Source organism: Lampetra fluviatilis, chromosome 42 (genome assembly GCF_964198595.1).
Source record: "Lampetra fluviatilis chromosome 42, kcLamFluv1.1, whole genome shotgun sequence".
Taxonomy (NCBI): Eukaryota; Metazoa; Chordata; class Hyperoartia; order Petromyzontiformes; family Petromyzontidae; genus Lampetra; species Lampetra fluviatilis.
The window spans coordinates 4747431-4768563 of NC_136316.1; the positions used below are offsets into that span (position 1 = coordinate 4747431).

The 21133-nt window shown below is 46.5% G+C and overlaps 1 protein-coding gene across 1 annotated transcript in view; it reads right to left on the reverse strand.

Moving 5' to 3' along the window:
- The window catches only part of LOC144946664 (secretagogin-like), a 60922-nt gene that overhangs the window by 22824 nt on the left and 16965 nt on the right, over positions 1-21133 (reverse strand). Inside the window, exons 4-6 of the mRNA XM_078875737.1 lie at positions 20715-20807; positions 8223-8312; positions 3771-3827 (exon numbers count right to left, since the gene is read on the reverse strand). Of these exons, the coding sequence (XP_078731863.1) occupies positions 3771-3827; positions 8223-8312; positions 20715-20807 (240 nt within the window). The remainder of the gene's footprint in view (positions 1-3770; positions 3828-8222; positions 8313-20714; positions 20808-21133) is intronic.

Consider the following 21133-nt stretch of genomic DNA (forward strand, 5'->3'; position numbering starts at 1 on the left):
ACGTGCGTTTTTCTGGATTTTTGTTGTTGTTATTCTGTCTCTCACTGTTCAAATAAACCTACCATTCAAATTATAGACTGATAATTTCTTTGTCAGTGGGCAAACGTACAAAATCAGCAGGGGATCAAATACTTTTTTCCCTCACTGTAGCTGTGATTAAATAAAGCATCAAAGGGCAAATTTCAAACAGAAACTATAAATGGTAAATTATAGGTTGTTCATGACTATCCAGACGGCAGCGCGATAAATGTCAAGATAAAAGCCCCTGGCTAGAGCCCTCTGCTAAATCATCACTCGAACGTGAGAAATCTTCAAAAGTTCCCTCTTGGCCAAACTCGAACATCGATGGAAAAAAATCTGGAACTTACAACTTGATCAATTGCTCAAATCTGAAAATTATTCCACGTGCATTCATTTGTTGTGCCTTTTGTTGTCCAGAATGTATGTTTTAGTTGTTGTTCGTGTGACAATGTAAGTAAATAGGATTTCTATAACATATTTTGTCTTCTTGGTTCTTTCGGCAAAGTCACGTAGAAGGGAAATAATAAAATAAAATAAATAAAACATAATAAAATAGTGAGCTTTATTTTATTATTTTTCTTTTTCTTTCATTTTTTTATTATTTCCCTGTTACGTGACTTTACCGAAAGAACCAAGAAGATGAATCCCTGCAGTCACGAAAGCTTTAAATCTAAATTTTACCGCTACTTTGTCTAATCAAACCCGATGTATTTATAAACGTAATGTTTTTGATTTGCGATTAAGAACAAAATGGGTGCAAGGCTGCAGTCGAGGTTAAGAACTACTCCTCGAGACGGTGCGTGCGAGTGTCAGCCACCCCTAGTGGGTGCAGGGGTCGCGTGACCCCATCGCACAATACAATGTCGACCAAGCCACATCACACACAAAAAAAAGGCATTGATTCTTACTCGCACGTGCTGGTCGATGGGTATGTATTGATTGTGAGCTGAAATAATTTATACGTGATGGATGTTCCTCCAACTTATATGATTCTGAGTGAGATCGCGTAAATATATAAATGTGTCGTTCAAACCCACCACCACCCGACACAGCCAACTAGTAAGGGTTGTCACGTGAACAAAACGTGGCCAATTCGTCACTAGTTCAGCACTAGTGTGTAGTGTATAGTAGTGTATTGTGTATAGTAGTGTAGTATATATTGTGTAGTGTATAGTAGTGTAGTGTATAGTGTAGTATACTAGTACAGCACTAGTGTATAGTGTAGTGTATAGTAGTGTAGTGTATAGTGTAGTGTATAGTGTAGTGTATAGTGTAGTGTATAGTATAGTGTATAGTATAGTGCAGGGGTCGGCAACCAAAATAACAAGAAGAGCCATTTCTTTCCAATTCGGTACAAAATTCAGTATTTCAAGAGCCGCAATGCATCTGAGTACATACTGTACTCACGTACATATCGTCAAGAAGCAGCCCGTAAAGAGCCGCATGCGGCTCCGGAGCCGTAGGTTGCCGACCCCTGGTTTAGTGTATAGTAGTGTAGTGTATAATGTAGTATACTAGTACAGCACTAGTGTATAGTGTGGTGTATAGTAGTATATTGTGTATAGTAGTGTAGTATATAGTGCAGTGTATAGTGTAGTATACTAGTACAGCACTAGTGTATAGTGTAGTGTATAGTAGTGTATTGTGTATAGTAGTGTATAGTGTAGAGTATAGTAGTGTATAGTGTATAGTAGTGTATAGTGTAGAGTATAGTAGTGTATAGTGTAGTGTATAGTAGTGTATAGTGTAGTGTATAGTAGTGTATAGTGTAGTGTATAGTGTAGTGTATAGTGTAGTGTATAGTCATGTAGTGTATAGTGTAGTGTATAGTAGTGTATAGTAGTGTATAGTGTATAGTAGTGTATAGTGTAGTGTATAGTGTAGTGTATAGTGTAGTGTATAGTCATGTAGTGTATAGTGTAGTGTATAGTGTAGTGTATAGTAGTGTATAGTGTATAGTAGTGTATAGTGTAGTGTATAGTGTAGTGTATAGTGTAGTGTATAGTCATGTAGTGTATAGTGTAGTGTATAGTGTAGTGTATAGTGTAGTGTATAGTCATGTAGTGTATAGTGTAGTGTATAGTGTAGTGTATAGTGTAGTGTATAGTCATGTAGTGTATAGTGTAGTGTATAGTGTAGTGTATAGTGTAGTGTATAGTCATGTAGTGTATAGTGTAGTGTACTAGTACAGCACACCGGTGTGATGGAGAGCCAAGCCACAGCATTTACAATCTGAGTACGACGTTTCGCCAGGCGACGGCTGTCACCTGATGAAGCTAGTTGTAATTACGACACTTTTATATGTTTACGCGATCTAACCCAACAAAACCTATACTATGGATGATATTGGTCGCGAAAGCCTGCCGCGTATTAAACTGATATGATACTAAAAAATGTCCAGTCAGGTGGCCGAGCGGCCCAGTGAACATGCCAAATATTGGGCCAACGTCGGCACACGGTTGGAACCGTCAGCCGAACGTCGCGCCAACGTTGCACCAACGTCCGCCTCGTGGTGGCCCCACGTCCCATGATCACTCAGGGGGGTAGAGCGAGCGGCTCGCAATCAGGGAGGTTGCGGGTTTAATTCCCGGTAGTGGGTTGACTGGTGCCAATCATCCCTCCCTCCCGCGGGGGGATGATAAAATGAGCACCACCTAGGGGAGGAAGTCAACAGCGGTAGTCCTATTCAGATAGACTCGCCCCCGCCATAGGAATGTGGAATTTCCACCAATGGTTCAATGCTGTAAAAGGGTAAAAGGTGCAGCCCACACTTTGTTTGTTCCCACCACTGCTGGCAGAAGGGGCCTACACTGGATGCAGGCAAAGGTGGGATTGGCAGATCGTACAAGGATCACCACGTGTTGAAGCCAACACCGACAAGAGTGATGAGTTGGTTGTCGTGGAAGGGAGTAGAGAAAGTAGGTTGAATGTGGGTGGTTGGTTTTCACCGGGCACTCTGCTTTCCTTTTATTTGTTTTTTAAAAGAGGACCATGCCACATCGAGATGTTTGACCGAATTCCATTGGGACGTTTGACAGAATTCCGTTGGGATGTTTGATCAATTCCATTGGGATGTTTGATCAATTCCATTGGGATGATTGACCGAATTCAATTGGGATGTGTGAACAATTCCATTGGGATGTTTGATCAATTCCATTGGGATGTTTGATCAATTTCATTGGGATGATTGAACAATTCCATTGGGATGTTTGATCAATTCCATTGGGATGTGTGAACAATTCCATTGGGATGATTGAACAATTCCATTGGGATGTGTGAACAATTCCATTGGGATGTTTGAACAATTCCATTGGGATGTTTGATCAATTCCATTGGGATGTTTGACCGAATTCCATTGGGATGTTTGACCGAATTCCATTGGGACGTTTGACCGAATTCTATTGGGACGTTTGACCGAATTCCATTGGGATGTGTGATCAATTCCATTGGGATGTTTGACCGAATTCCAGTGTGATGTTTGACCAAATTCCAGTGTGATGTTTGACCAATTCCATAGAATGTTTGACCAATTCAATTGGGATGATGTTTGACTCAATTCCAATGGTACACATGACCAATTCCATCCCTGAGTTTGTGGCTGCACGTGGCCAGGAAACCGGAGAAAACCCCCAACAGCACACGTACGAGATCGGGTGCGTCTCAGGGCGAGTCAAAGATTCACCTCGTCGTGTGAAACGCAAAGTTAAAATTCGTCACGCCGCGCGATTGATTTCCCCCGTGTTGCTCACCCGGAGTTCCATGGCTGAGATGTATCCGCTGTGATCAGTGTCGTACTTCCTCCAAATCTAAAGAGACACGCCGCGGGGCACGTCGCCACAGTGTTACGCGGCATTGTCCGATAGCATTTGTTCGTACGAGAGAGACGAGAGAGACGAGGGAGAGAGAGAGAGAGAGGCACGGCAAGATGGTCGTTGTTGTTTCCAGGCACCACGGTGGCTAGGAGATGTTAACTCCCTCGCCTGGTATGCAGGAAGTCGTGGTTTCGCTCCCGGCCCTGACACCTGCTGTAGATTTGGAGGTTGCATGCCTCTCTCATTATTATCATCATCACCACGTTGTCTAGGAGATGTTAACTTTCTCGCCTGGTATACAGGAGGTCGTGGTTTGGATCCCGACCCCTGCTGCTGTAAATTTGGAGTTTGCGTGTCTCTCTCTCCCCATAGTCGTGTGGATTTTTTTCCCCTCGCAACATTAAGAATCAACATCACGCGTTCAGAGTATTTGGCTGCTATAAATTTCCGGACGATAAGCCACTCCCCGTTGAGCTTCCATTTGAGGCCAGGACACTTCTGAAAATAGAACAGCACAGCTCAGTGTGCCTTACCTGCAAAAATTTTAAATCGTTTTTGTTCAGTTTAATGACATCCACCTTCTAGTGTGCAGTGCCGAAGGACGGCATTGCGCACATGAAGGGAGTGGGCGGCCAGAACCACGCGCGGCCGCCTTTGTCTCCCGAGTGACGATATTTACACATCGCAACGGCCTCGGGGAGATGCAGGTTCGGATCAAATATTAGTCAGTTACATTGGCAGCCGTCAGCGGGACCGGATTCATAGCGCGGTGCGTTAACCACTGCGCCACCGCTCCCCCCCTCCCCTACGCGCGCACGCACACTGCGGAGATACAAAGACAAAGATCCCCCGTGTAGCCTCAACAGACTGTAGGGGCAAGTGCTGTTAGCGAGCACCTATGAAGGCCGGAACGGTACACGAGGGGATGGGTGGCCAAGCACCACGCCCGACCGCCTTTGTCTCCCCAGTGGCGATGTTTACACACCGCACCCAGACACTCATTTGAGGCTGAGTCGACCTAGGGGAGGCCCAGGACCGGTTCAAATAATCGTCACTGGGTAGCCGGGTTCACAGCGCAGCGTAGCGCTACCCGCTACACCACCACGGAGATACACAACCATCGTCACACGGACGAGCGCACAATGTAAACAAAAAACTTAGTTTTTCTTTCACATTTCAAACATACGAACGTGTCACGCATGTCCTCATCCCCCTTCATCCCTCTCGGGCGCTCCTGGGAGCCAACTAAACCCCCCCTTCCACCACCCCTCTAACATCGAGAGCCAGGCGCTGTTTAATTAGAGACTCTTCCCTGGGAGCTCGTCAAGGTCCATCCACGGCTCCCAACGCAGCCCACGCACCGTCCCTGTTCATCACAGACCACGTCCGAACCGTGGGGGATCCATTTAATAAAAATGTAACATTTGAATTATTAAAAAAAAATACATCGGCCCTACGTATACCTTTCATTGCTTATCTCGCCAGCGGCGCAGACCTCGGTTTAATTAATAGATCCACGTTTTGTTGTTGTTGTAAAATATGTCATTTAATTCGCTCACTGCGAACGACTAATCGCTCGGCAAAAAAACAAAAAATCCCAACGCGTTCGGATTTCCCTGATCCGCGCTTTGATTCGAGCCGCCGTGTGCGTTCGCTAATCGTCGCCATCACTCGCCATGATCTACCCACTGCTGGATGAAGGCCACCACCCGTCCCCCCCCCCCCAACACTTCCCAACGTTCCACCCCCACCGCACCCCTTCACAAGCCATCGCCATCTCTCAGTCTAGGAATGCAACAAAGACAAAGCTGCCCCGTGTGGCGTCAACGGACTGCTGGAGTCAAGTTGCTGTCAGTGAGCAGCGGCGTCGATGAAGGCACAATCCACCCAAGCATCGCACCGTCTCGCTCCTGCACACACACCAGCTGATCATCACCACTCCGTCTCTCTCCTGCACACACACCAGCTGATCACCACCGCACCGTCTCGCTCCTGCACAACACACCAGATGATCACCATCGCTCCGTCTCGCTCCTGCACACACACCAGATGATCACCACCGCTCCGTCTCGCTCCTGCACACACACCAGATGATCATCACCGCACCGTCTCGCTCCTGCACACACACCAGATGATCACCATCGCTCCGTCTCGCTCCTGCACACACACCAGATGATCCCCACCGCACCGTCTCGCTCCTGCACACACACCAGATGATCATCACCGCACCGTCTCGCTCCTGCACACACACCAGATGATCCCCACCGCACCGTCTCGCTCCTGCACACACACCAGATGATCACCACCGCACCGTCTCGCTCCTGCACACACACCAGATGACCATCACCGCACCGTCTCGCTCCTGCACACACACCAGATGATCATCACCGCACCGTCTCGCTCCTGCACACACACCAGATGATCATCATCATCTCGCTCATGCACACACACCAGATGATCCCCACCGCTCCATCTCCGCAGTGGACGTGTTTCTCGTAGGGCGCGTTTACCCTCTCTTGGTTGCCCCTCCGTCACTAAGTCTCGACCACCGGCCGTAGTACCGTGCCCTGCCCAAGCCCACAACTTTGTTTCGCTGAGACTGTCAACATGACGGCCTCTCAAACTGGGTGGCGAGATGTTAACTACCTCGCTCGGTATGCAGGAGGTCGTGGGTTCGACCCCGACCCAGACGCCTGCTGCTGTATATTTGGGGTTTGCGGTGTCTCTCTCTCTCCGGTTTTCCCCTCCACATTGAGGATTAACATCACGCGTTCAGAGTATTTGGCTGCTATAACTTTCCACACGATAAGCCACTTCGTTGAGCTATCATTTGTGACCAGATTGTTTCAGAAAAATAACTACATTGCTCAGTGGGGCTTTACCTGGTAAAATAAAACATTGTTTCATATTTTAGTTTATATAGAATTCCTGCGACTGGGTTCACAGCGCAGCGCAAACCGCAATGCCACCACTCCACCGCCGATGAATTCATTATTTAAAGTCATTTGGCAAAGGACAGGCTTATGATGAATTTAAATCGGCACAGTCAAGTGATTTGGCATGGAGTTGATCATTATACCACTTCATCCGCTAAGGCTCACGGCAATTTAACAAAATGTTAATCTCACGTAAAAAAAAAACTACTACCAACAACAATTTATTTGGGTTAAGTGGTCGTACGCAAACAGATCACGCAAGTAACGTGTGTGTCGTCAACCCCTCCTCCACCAGACACAGCAGGCAATGTATGAGGTTGTCACGTGAACAAAGGGGGCGTTGTACGGTACTACCTCCCCAGCTAAACTGAGTAGCTGGAGCCACGGGATGGTAAACATCGCCAAAGGGGGAGACAAAATTGGGCCGAGCGTGGTGCTGGCCACCCACCCACCCCTTCGTGTGCCGTGCCTACCCTTCATGTAGGTACGTACTTTGAACTTATTTTGCACCGTACGTAGCCAACAGCGCTAATGATCCGAGATGCGGGGGATGGACAGGAAACTAAACGCAAAAAAGCAGTTGCTAAAGAAATGAGTGTTTTCAATCTAGACGATGATTTAAAAGTGCACAGCTCCATGTGGCTTCCTAATATCTGAAGAGCGTTCCAGACGGCCGCAGAAGCGCATCTGAAAGCGCCGCGCAATGAAATGATCCCCTCTTTGTTCGATGGCTAGCTAAACGGCACTTGCCCCAACAGTCCATGAAGACTATACGGGGGATCTTTGTCTTTTGACTGAGCGCCAACGTTGAGTGAGTCACTAATTGGCAACGTTGCCTCAACGTCGGCCGAACGTTCGTAACCCAACGTTGCCCTGGAGATCCGTGCTCACTGGGTATTGGCCTGCGCCCATCCGAGATGCGCTGGAGCCCGGGCCTGTCTACGGCACAGAACGCTCAGCGAATGGTCGAATGTTCAATCCAATGCCGTAATTAAAATGTTCCCACCCCCCCCAATATATTGCTATAAAATACATTTCTGTGTATATGATTGTGGTTATGGTTGTACTTGATGAATCCCTAATCTCTGCCATTGCATACAATGAAACAAGAAAAGGTAAATCAAAGAAAAACAGAGCAAATGTAATACAATACACTATTAGACATTATTGTTAAACATAAATAAAAGTCCATCCTGTGTGTTAGTGATTTTTCTTCATATTTTAGGCAGGAAATGGCAGGAAATTCGTTTTAAAATTTAGAAAAAAAAATTCTGGGGGGGGGGACCCCCGGACCCCCTGAAAGATTTGGTCCCCCCCAATGTTGACTCCATGGCTACGGCCTTGGTTCAATCCACTGCTGGATGGATGGACGGGGGGGGTCGGTGGGTGGCGAGCGGTGTGAGGCCGTCATTTGAACGCGCCGGTGACATCGGAGGGCTTTCGTCTCGCTTACCCTCATGAACTCCACGCTGCTGCCCAGTGGATTCTCACGACGGAAGAGCAACAGGAAGTTCTCCTCCTCCGGAAGGATCATGTTCGCTACCTGCAATGGGAGCAACATCAGAAATCAGAGAGTTGAGTTTAGACTGCGGGAGAAATCCGATGAGCCGTAAAGCGCTTGATACTTCTTCTTGGTTCTTTCGGTAAAGTCACGTAGAATGTAAATAATAAAATAATAAAAATAAAACATCATTAAATAATTCTCACGACGTTTCGGCCACAACGCAAGCAGTCATTCTACGTGACTTTACCGAAAGAACCAAGAAGATGAATCCCTGCAGTCACGAAAGCTTTAAATCGCTTGATACTTTTTTTTAAACAGATGTGCAGTAGGAGGCACGGCGTCAACACTTTACAATAAACAAATACGAAAACACGATAGGGAGTGCAGAGGATAAGAAAGGTCAACAAATATTTCTGTTTACAGTTTTGTTTACTTTTATATTTACGCGATCTTACCCCAAAAACAAAACCTCTTATGGATGGTGTTGGTCGGGAAAACCGACGTGTCGAGGGGAAAGGTAAACACATCACTTTTAAAAACATGCAAATGAAACTAAACTATATTTTATATATTATACTCAGGTTTTTTCGGTAAAGTCACGTAGGTAAACAAATAATAAAATTACAATTAATAGAAATAATAATAAAAATAATAAAATAAAAAATTACGACGTTTCGGAGGCAACACAAGTCTCCGTCATCAGGTGGGACCGTCACAGCTAAAATTACTGCATCAAGTGAGGAAAATTCCAAAAGACCAGCCCTTAAATACAATAATTTTAGCTGTGATGGTCCCACCTGATGACGGAGACTTGTGTTGCCTCCGAAACGTCGTGATTTTTTATCTTATTTTTATTATTACTATTATTAATTTTAATTTTATTAATTTTTTACCTACGTGACTTTACCGAAAAAACCTAAGAGTATGAATCATTGCAGTCACGAAAGCTTCAAATCTAGAATTTATATATTCTTGGCTCTTTCGATAAAGTCACGTAGATAGCAAATTTAAATAAAATAATATTGTTAATTATATTTTTTATTTAAAAAAATATTCTATCTAAGTGACTTTACCGAAAGAACGAAGAATATGAATTCCTGCAGTCCCGAAAGTTTTAAGTCAATATTTTTTTTATCTTACAAGTTTAAGAAATCCCTCCGCTGAGCTCTTAACTCTCATGTGTCTAATGATAGCTCGAAGAAGTGTCTCATCGTGTGGACATTTACAGGAGCCAAACAATTGAATGAATCTCAAGGCGCGAACCGATGGCGATAGAATAACGGTTCACTGCTCGGGAGGTAAATAATTAAATTTCGAATTAAAGCTTTCGTGACTGCAGGGATTCATCTTCTTGGTTCTTTCGGTAAAGTCACGTAGAAGGGAAATAATAAAATAATAAAAATAAAACATAATCAAATAAAAGCTTTCGTGACTGCAGGGATTCATCTTCTTGGTTCTTTCGGTAAAGTCACGTAGAAGGGAGATAATAAAATAATAAAAATAAAAGATAATCAAATAAAAGCTTTCGTGACTGCAGGGATTCATCTTCTTGGTTCTTTCGGTAAAGTCACGTAGAAGGGAGATAATAAAATAATAAAAATGAAACATAATAAAATTTCGATTTAAAGTTTTCGTGACTGCAGGGATTCATCTTCTTGGTTCTTTTGGTAAAGTCACGTAGAAGGGAGATAATAAAATAATAACAATAAAACATAACAAAATAATTAAATTTCGAATTAAAGCTTTCGTGACTGCAGGGATTCATCTTCTTGGTTCTTTCGGTAAAGTCACGTAGAAGGGAGATAATAAAATAATAAAAATAAAACATAATAAAATAATTAAATTTCGAATTAAAGCTTTCGTGACTGCAGGGATTCATCTTCTTGGTTCTTTCGGTAAAGTCACGTAGAAGGGAAGTAATAAAATAATAAAAATGAAACATTATATTATATTATTTTATTATGTTTAATTTTTATTATTTTATTACTTCCCTTCTACGTGACTTTACCGAAAGAACCAAGAAGATGAATCATTTTACTTTCATGTTCGGTGAGAGGGATTAACTTGCAAAGGTGAAATTCATATTATTATTCTGAACCCTTGTTGCCTACGTGACAACTTCATTTGTTGTTTCGGCTCTGTCGGGCGCTTGTGGATGTGCTAGTAACGAATTGGGACGTCCTGTTTACGTGACACACAACTTTAATAAATGGCCGTGTCGGGTGGTGGCGGGTTTGACGACACATTATTATATACGCGATCTAACCCCCCCCAAAAAAAATACATTATGGAAAAGTGGCATTCTCGATGACTATTATACCGTGAAATTTCGATTTAAAGCTTTCGTGACTGCATGGATTCATCTTCTTGGTTCTTTCGGTAAAGTCACGTAGAAGGGAAATAATAAAATAATAAAAATAAAACATTATAAAATAATTCTCACGACGTTTCGGCCACAACGCAAGCAGCCGTCCTCAGGTGAAGAACAGCGTCATTCAGACCCTGTCTTGTCGACAGACCTGTTCTTCACCTGAGGACGGCTGCTTGCATTGTGGCCGAAACGTCGTGAGAATTATTTTATTATGTTTTATTTTTATTATTTTATTATTTCCCTTCTACGTGACTTTACCGAAATAACCAAGAAGATATCATACCGTGCTTACACGACTCGTATAAACCCAGGAAAACCAATCGCGCCTCATAATATCGCTTGTAAATTATACGAATCTCTTAACGGCGGTCGCGTTAAAGTCAACAAATCGTCGTGGCCAGAGGCCCTCCTCCTCCTGCTGTGCCTAATTAGCCACCGCTCAAAACTCCCCACGCGTAGCCAACGAGGGGAGAGAGACACGAGAACGACGACGATTAATATTAATAATTAATAATAATATAATAATAGTTTACAATACTCATCAATCACACTTCACTTGCTGGGAGCGGGGCTCAACCGGCGCGTGGCGACCTCTGCTAAACCCGAATCTCCATAATTGTACAACATCCACCCCTCCCTCACTCACTCCCCACCGGTGTATAAACCACCACCACCATCACCCCCAACTCATACACAGTTGCATACATTTAGTTGCTGCCTCGCACCGTCATCAACCACAAGAAGAGACAACAACAACGACAACAACAACAACAACCCCCCACCACGATCTCCGGTACAATAATAAAAGCGTTGTCACAGGTACCGTGATCCTCCAGATTACAGTCACATGCCGATGTACGTCTTCCTCCCACTCCTACGTCGTTTTGCAATCACGCCGTCACTTTATCATCAAATCGCTTTGATTTAACGTCGTTTTGCAATCACGTCGTCACTTGAACGTCAACCAACGCCACCGCCCTATTTTGCCCGTAGCCTCTCAGCCGACCCCGTAACAAATAAAAAAATTAACCCGTAAAAACAAAGTTTTCACTATAAATCCTTTATATGCGTGGCATCGGGGCGGCTAGAGTCCTCTCGTCCTCATGGCTTGAGATGGCTGCCACCTATGGGTCAGATGATTGTGTGCCAGCATTAACCAATTGGTAAGTAAATATTTAACTTTTTTTCCCTAAACAGTGTAAAATTTTGGGAAAAATTTTCACGAAAATTCATTGTCACGCACAACGAGTGTGTGTGCAAAATGTCAGCTCGATTGGATCACGGGAAGTGGGTTTAAAAACGACCGAAAGATTTGCACGGTCCTAAGCAAGCAAGCGAACTTAATATAAAGGATTTAACAGCATAAACTTTGATTTTAACGTCGTTTCGATATTCGCGGTCGCACATTTCTGTGAAAGCGTCGACCTGCACCACCCCCGCTCGGCCGAGCGTAAACCGGAGTCAATGCTGATAATTGTTTTTTTTCTACCCTTCTATCTGGCAACAAAACTGACACTTTTTTTACAAGGAGTCATGTTTGCATAGACCACAATACCTGCAGCCATAATGCAAACAAAAAACATAACTCTGATAATGTATGCACTGTCCTTGAAGTTGATTGGTCCACACCCGAGGCAGCTTTCCTTAGAGCCTAGTCTCACATGGGTTGGACCAGATGACGCCAAAGCACTTGCCTCAAAAGTCTGTTATGGGGTCGTCCATAAATGACGTCACGCGATTTTGGACGATTTTTGACCCCCCCGCCCCCCTTCGTCACACGGCGTCACAAAAAGTCAGACCCCCCTCAAATATGACGTCACAAAGCTCTGCCCCCCCCCCAACAATAAAACATGCTTCAAACCGCTTTAAGCTATTGTCATTGTAGTGCGTATTTAATGTGGCGCTGCACTCTGATGTTGTAGGAGAAAACATTTATTAAAAGGTCTATTTAATTAAGTAAAACGTGTTGTCTACATTTATTTAAAGTTACGCATTTTGATGTGACGTCACATTTCTCAACCCCCCCCCCCCCCCAGGTGCGTGACGTCATTTATGGACGGCATCTAAGGCTATACGGGGGAGGGGGGGGGGGCAACTTTATCTTTTGTGAAGACCAGATTTGTAATAATGAACGGCATCATTGTTGTACAAAGAACATCTTGCAACCGGCTGGAGTACAATGGCAGCCATGACCTCACGACCACGCGAACACCTCCAATCACCACCTCGCTATCATTATTATCATTGTCCCCCTTGAGTGGAGAGAGATGAACCCTCTTCACTTTAGAGACAATTACAATTCATCAAAGTGAAAATTCGCTTTTTATTTCACGCGAACTTTGACCCCCCCCCCCCCCCCCCGATGTAAAACATTTTTTTATCTGCTTCGTTTTTTTTCGAGCTCGTGCTGCTGCCACATTTCTCCGCCGCGTGCCGCGGTGTGACGACGCGTGTGACGTCGCTTGTGACGACGCGTGTGACGTCGCTTGTGACGTCACGTCTGACGTAGCGTTCGCTCTCGAAGAGAGAGAGGGGGGGGGGTGGACGACTCGGGGGCGTCGCAAGGAGAAGCCGCGGACGGGCGGGGAAGGCAGTTTCCCGAGCTCTGCGATCCTCTATTAATGTGCCAACTCGTTACCCACGTGTGCCAACTCGTTACCCACGTGTGCCAACTCGTTACCCACGTGTGCCAACTCGTTACCCACGCGTGCCAGTTGGCACACGGAGGTTCGCCCGCAGCTTTGCCGTGCCGCCGCCTTCTCCCGGCGAGCCGGGGAACGTGGCACCTCCGTCGACTCGCACGTTGTGAACGGAGATTCGCGATATTCGTGCGCGGTGATCTACCAACCCCTCGCTGCTGCTGCTGCCGCTGCTGCTTCCGCAGCGCTGGATAGGCAGGCAGGCCACGCGCGTGGCGTGGCGTGGCCAGCGGAAGACGAGGGACGAGTTTTGCCGGGGCGGGCGATCACGGACGGAAGAAGCCACGAGTAACAGCTGATTATACAGGGCGCTTCAAAAACATGTTAACACGCACATGGGACTCTCGTTTTTAATGGAAAAAATAACGGATAATGCACTGTAACATGATAACAAATGAATATTGATGGCTTCAAAAAGTCAACAGTCTCCACTTTGTTCGCCATCGTTGTCACCACGTGTCTGGAATCGTCTCGAGGTCGTCTACAGAGTCCGGAGGCCCATTTCTCGTGGTATTATTGCAAATCTTCAGAAGTGTTAACAATTTTTTGAAGCACCCCTGTAGAATTCAGTTCCTGCAGAAGCTCCCAGCGCGCGGGGGTTGAAACGTCGGACATCGACACACATCGCAGAGTTTGCGATCGTCTAGTAGTCCGCTACGTGATCGTTTCGCTCCGGAGGACGGCAGAAAAAAACATACGCGGGGGATGCGATTTGCATTCCGATTTAAATAACCAAATTATTACCAACAGCTGTGAGCAAGCTTTTTAAGAGGCCACGTGATTGATGTTCCAAATGTAGCCTCTCAATGCTTGGCTGCATGCGTTCTAATTACAGTGAGGCTCGCACAGACCCGTTCATTCCTCACCAAAGACAAAGATCCCCCATATAACCTTTGGGGCGCTACGGCGGAGAGATGTTAACTCCCTCGCCTGGTATGCAGGAGGTCGTAGGTTCGATCCCGACCCTGACGCCTGTTGCTGTGTATTTGGAGTTTGCGTGTCTCTCTCATCATCACGGTGGCTAGGAGATGTTAACTACCTCGCCTGGTATGCAGAAGGTCGTGGGTTCGATCCCGACCCTGACGCCTGCTGCATATTTGGAGTTTGCGTGTCTCTCTCCCTGTGGGAGAGTTTTTTTTTTCTTCTCCGAGTCCTCTGGTTTTTTAGAAACACACGTTTAGAGTATTTGGCTGCTATACATTTCCATATGATGATAAGCCCACTTCGTTGAGCTATCATTTGTGGCCAAATCGCTTCAGAAGAAGAGCTACGTAGCTCAGTGGGCCTTAGCTGGTCAAATAAAACAAATAGTTTAGTAACAGACTGTTGGGGCAAGTGCCATTCACGATCAACTATTAAGGCCCATGGCACACAAGGGGGTGGGTGGCCAACACCACGCCTAGCCGCCTTTGTCTCCCCAATGCTGATGTTTACACACCGCACCGGGTAGTCATTTGAGGCCGAGTCGACCTAGGGGAGGCTCAGGGCCAGTTCAGATCATCATCACTTGTGTTGATCGTCAGCGGGAATCGAACTCGGATCACCGGATTCGTAGCGCAGCGTGCTAAACCGCTGCGCCACCGCTCCCCACATTCAACACACACACGAGCACACACACACACACACGCGAGCACACACACACACGAGCACACACACACACACACACGAGCACACACACACACACGCGCGCCCTCCTACCTAAGACACCGTGCGTGGGAGGGATATCACAAAAAGTAATACCTCCTACATTATTAAATCAATAACATTTTATTTATTTGGCAGAACCCGTGGTGGTGGCGCTACAGGCAGCGCCCGGCGCATCTCGCGGCGAACCCGGCGACCCGCGCTCAAATCTATTCCCGGCCTCGGCTGACATCGGACGCGACCAGCGTGGTGAAGTATGGTCAAACAACACCCTTGGCGACCCGCACTGGACCGGCGCTGCTTGGTCAAGCAAGCAACCTCGTCCAGCAGCAGATCTAAAGACGGGGCCGTGAACTCTTCCCCCGCCGCCCGTGCAAACGGCAAAGCGCGTGGATCTCCCCAACACTCGCACACGCCTGCGTCTCCTCGGCGCCCGGCTGCGTTTCTGAAAGTAAGCGGCCGTGCCAGGGGAGAGCAGCGGTTCTAAGTGGGCCACGCGACGCCGACAATCCCAACTCGCGAAAAAAATGTCTGGGCCCACGATCGCCCTTGGTGGCGAGAAGCGTGGACGCCGTTGGGAAGGTCGTTTCAAATGGTCCCACCGCGGTGGTCGTCATCGTCGGATGAAAGAGCCTCTCCCAGGTCGCGGTCCGATCTCTCTCCGTCTCGCAATCCCGCGGCGCGAGAATTCACCCAGACGCCTGCACGCGATGATATAGGGGAGGTGTTTTTCGGGGTTAAATCGCGTAAATATAAATGCGTCGTTAGACCCGCCGATGTTGTGGATTTTGCTCCAACGCGCCAGTGTGCTGTACTCGTAACGAATTGGCACTTTCTGTCCACGCGACAAACCTTGCTAAGTGTCGGGTGGTGGCGGGTTTAACGACACATTTATATTTACGCGATCTAATCTAAAAAAAAACAACCTATATTATGGATGATATTGGTCGCGAAAGCCTACTGTGTATTAAACTGACCTACACACGAGCTGATTAATTCATTCCATCTCCCTGCTTTGCGACGTCCTCTTGACATGACCACGAATTAATATCTAAAGTGTCTGCATCATTTAATAGCAATGTTACGAATTAAAATACAAATTAATAACTCCCATTTCAGATCGCGCCGTTCGGTCAAAAGATCGCCTCGCCCCTGTACACGTGCATATTTCAGCACTGTCAATGAACAAAAATGTGAAATGTATTAAATGCTACACCAGACGAAAAAAAATAAATTGATCAATTATATTATATAAAAAAAACCCCAGTAGATTATTTTAGGGCATTCCTTATGCTCACTCGTGTCAGGGATTAATGCCAGACAAGTCTGTGCATGTCAGCGATGTTATATGATGTCCTCACCCTGCACACCACATCCAGTATACATCTCGTGATGACTGTGGCTTCTACTTAGTCACGTGCCACCTACTGCAGTCTACCAGCGACTTGACAAATATTCAGGAATAAATTAATCCCCAAACGCTGTACGTAATTATAGGTGGTACTATAACAGTAATCATCTGTCTGTTGTCTGGCTGTGTTTCTGTGCGTGCATGTGCAGATGCATGCGTGTGTGTATATGCATTATGTATGAGTGTAGTGGTTAGCGCGCTGCACTACTAAACCGGCGGCCCGAGTTCGATTCCCACTCATGGACAACATCGGTGACGATTTTCTCAACCGATCCTGTGTCTCCCCTAGGTCGACTCAGTCTTAAATGAGTACCTGCTGCGTTGTGTAAACATCATCACTTGGGTGGTGTTGTCCACCCATCCCCTTCGTGTGCCGTACCGCCCTTCATAGGCGTTCGCCGACAGCACTTGCCCTAATAGTCTGTTAAAGGCTATACGGTGAACCTTTGTCTTTGCCGTGCATCTGTGCACGCGCGCGTGTGTGTGCGTGTGTGCGTGTGTGCATGCGCGTTTGTGTGTGACAGTCGTGGGGAGCAGAGGTGGTGAATCTGCCAGTCATTTCTATCAATTACCTGGGCCTGCCCCACGACCTCGCGCCAGGGAGCCCTCTTCCGACGGGGAGGTCACGGCCCAGTGGTGCCGCGCTCGCCACTCGTTGCCGAGGTTGACGATGCCGAATCCGTCGACCCTCCCCCTCCTCCCCCCGCCGCCGCCGGTTATTACCGCGGCGCTATGCAATCGCACGAAAACGTTTCTACTACGCGCCGTCTTGGTTCCCGGCGGACGCTAAAGAACGCCGCGACGTCTTTCGGTCGAGAGCGCCGGGACCACCGTGTGCCAATAAATAATTAGATGCATAAATACACCGCAAATGTACTCAACTGGGATCACACACGGGCATCATCGCCCCCGACTGGCAGACCGATGCATAGGGACAGCTGCCACGGGGGTGCCCTTAGGCTAGGTCACAGAGCACCGATCATCCTCCCCGACTGGCAGACCGAAGCCCCAGGTGGTCACTTTTGCAAATAAGGCCCCGTCCTGGTTTCTTGAGTTCTCACCTGGTTAAACAAAACCGTGAAGAAACAAGAAACTGCACCTGGGCCTGGCACACGCACTGTGGTGACGCCACCGCCACTTAGACGCGAATGGTCCCATGTTGTGTTGTCTGTGCGGGATTTGACTTTAGTGTGCTCACCTGCCTGTGTTTGTTGGGGAGCAGTGGCGCAGTGGTTAGCACACTGTGCCACAAGTCCAGCCAACCAGGTTTGATTCCTGGCCACGGCTAACAGCAGTGGCGAGCGATGCCTGAACCAGAACTGGGCCTCCCCCTCTTACCAATTCGTATCGAGCGTGCGTACAATTTGGTTCATTCAAAAACACTGCAATGAAAAAAAATCAGTTTTGATTTGAATCTCCACAGCGCGTGGTGACGTACGCTCACACAGCACCCCCATGACCGATGTGGTTCGAGAAGGGTTCGTGGAGCACCACACAGATGGGTTGTGAAACTCCCTTCCCGTGGACGTCGTGAAGGAGCCGTACCCTGGCTCGCAAGGAGACGGCGGATCGGGCGAGCGGACCAATTCGCCAACTGTTTCCATCCGTACGTGGGGGATAGAGCGTTGCCCCCTCTCGCAAGGCTGATGGGTTTTCTCCGGGTGCCCCGGTTTCCTCCCCACTTGTATTATCAGCAAGACTCCTAATTAATCGGCGAGCGGACCAATTCGCCAACTGTTTCCATCCGTACGTGGGGGATAGAGCGTTGCCCCCTCTCGCAAGGCCGATGGGTTTTCTCCGGGTGCCCCGGTTTCCTCCCCACTTGTATTAGCGGCAAGACTCCTCATTATTCGGCTGAAAATATCATACGAATAGAAACCCAACGAAGCGGCAGCAAGACCCTGATGAAAGAAAGTTCCAGGGCTCAGTGTGGCTCCCCTGGATAAAGAAGTGAATTATTATGAGAATGTATTGCCATTCACCAGTGGATTCATAATAATACTTTCATTTGATGAAGCGTAATTCATGCCAACAGCATCCCACAACGCTGTACATTAATTGTATATTCACCAAATCCCATATTACAGCCACTGCCGAGCGAATTAAACCCCTACTGCTACTACCACTGAAATCAAAAGTGAATAAACGACTTAAGAAATGGCACCACAATAAAGTGAACAAACAACGACAGAAAGTTTCCACAACAAAGGAATCGTTCCATTAGGATTGACAAAGGGCTGTCAAAATAAAACGTCCGATTTAAAAATACGCAAAACGCGTTTTGTGTATAGTACGGGAACTGAACTCATTTCCAGACGACTGCATTGGATAACCTCCGATTAGCAAGGTTGGCTACGTACGGTGCGAAAGAAGTTCAACATACATACGAGTCATTGCTCTGCCGTGGCCTTTATGAACCCCTATTCCTAGAGAGAGTGCATCTGTTTTGTTAAACTAAGCACCGTAGCTTTGATCCAGAATCATCGCGAGTCTGGTTCAGTGTCTCACACTCTCACACGTGGCCATTCTGAACCTCATTGAGAGAGAGAGAGAGAAAGAGAGACACCCACACCCGGGGCTCGAACCCAGAAACTCGGTGGTGCTGGCTCCGTGTCTCTGACACGGCCATTATGTTTCAGATGTGGCCATTGTAAACCTCATTAAAAAAGTGAGAGAGACACCCAGACCCTGGTTAGCAGTTTCCTGTCCGACAACAATCTATTACATCTCAAACAATCTAGATTCCGAAAAAAAACAGCACCGCATCTGCTGCATTATACTCTCTGAAGAAGCTTGACTCAATTTATCACTCGGCCTTAAGATTTGCATTGAACTGCCCATATATGATCTTCTTAGGTTTTTTCGGTAAAGTCACGTAGAAAGTAAAATAAAATAAAAAAACAAAAATCACGACGTATTTTACTTTCTACGTGACTTTACCGAAAAAACCTAAGAAGATGATTCCTTGCAGTCACGAAAGCTTCAAATCTAGAATTAATGCCCATATATGACTCACCACTGTGATCTATACATTGGGTCAAACTTAACATCTCTTAATGTTCGACGGTTTGTGCACCAGATCTTATTTATTCACAATGTACTTACTAAAAAATCCGCAGACTACCTGCTGCATCTCCTCTCTGTTTCGAAGAACAAATGTGACCCAAGGTCTTCGCTCATTTACCAGCTTTACATTCCTTATTGCCGTACAAATACTGGAGGAAGGGCCTTTGCTATTGAGGCCCCCCAAGGTCTGGAATGCAATTGCCAATAAACTGCAACTTGAATCACTACCTATGAGATCTTCACTCAAAACTGCTCTAGAGGAGTTGTACACCCCTAGCTGCTACTGCTATTCAGTGGCCTGAAATCAAATGTTTTTGTTCCGGATGACCGCTGCAACATATGATTTTTTGTTTTGATTTAGTGTGCTGATCTTTAAAGGTGCGTTGAAAAATGTTGATACTCCTACTGATGCTCCTGCTGCTGTTGTGGAGTGACTCATGCAGCCAGCTATGGCTACAGGGTTTGGTAGTACATGTTGTTATGTCGTTTATTGTGAAATTTCGGTCACAGTTCCTATGACCACTGTTACATTTCTCATGGCTTTATTTTGGTGATTTCGAAAGGTTTTTTGGTTTGGCCATGTTTGTTTGTTGTAGTACGGAGTTAGAATGATGGCTTTAATCTAAGTTGTCTTGTGGTTGTTGTTGTTGTTGCTGTTGTTTGACTTGCATCCCACTGGGATTTTTGCACAGCGTTGGTGTACGGTGCTTTTTTCTGGAAGACTTTGCTGTTTTTCCTGGATTTTTCTGTTTGCGCAAAGTCACTTTAAAATGTTTTCTTGTTCATGTTTTAGTTTTTTGTTTGTTGCGGTTGCACCCGATTCAAGAGCCGAATGGCTCACAGGGCTATACTGTACCAAATAAATGAAACTGAAAACTGAAACTGGGTTGGGACCCAGGGTCTCAATACTTCTGTCTAAGCGTCTCTGACACGGCCATTATGCGCCTCATTAAGAGAGTCAAAGACACACTCAGACCCTAGGTTCGAGCCCAAGGTCTCAATGGTTCTGACTCAGCGTCTCTGACACGGCCATTCCGAGCCTCATTACGCAAGACACAGAGACACAAACTGACTTGGGGCTTGAACCCAAGTCAGTATCTCTGTGACACGGCAAACACACAGAGACTCGCCTAGACAAACTACGGGGGGGAGGGGGTGGTGGTGGTGGTGGTTGTTGAGGAGTACGACCGCTCTCGTTGAACAACATTTGTTTTAAACAAAGAATGGAAATTCCGAAAGCACGAGCTCACCTCTTGCAGCTGCAGCTTGCCATCGGACGTGACGTCGTAGATCTCCATGAACCTGCTCTTGACATCGTACAGCTCCTTGTCGCCAAGGTCGCTCTGCGGAGGGGACGCGCCAAGCGGTTCACGCGAATCGCAGCGTTCATTTTGCACAACGACTCTGACCGCCTGCCGTGTATTTGGAGTTATTGTCTTTGAGTTGTGCGGCTTTTTGCGTCATCTGGTCCAACACCATGTGAGACTAGGCTCTAAGAAAAGCTGTCTCGGTGTGGACCAATCAATTTCAAGGACAGTGCATACATTATCAGAGTTGTGTTTTTTGTTTGCATTCCGACCGCAGGTATTGTGGTCAATGCAAACATGACTCCTTGTAAAAAAAGGTGTCAGTTTTGTTGCCAGATAAAAGGGTAAAAAAACAATTATCA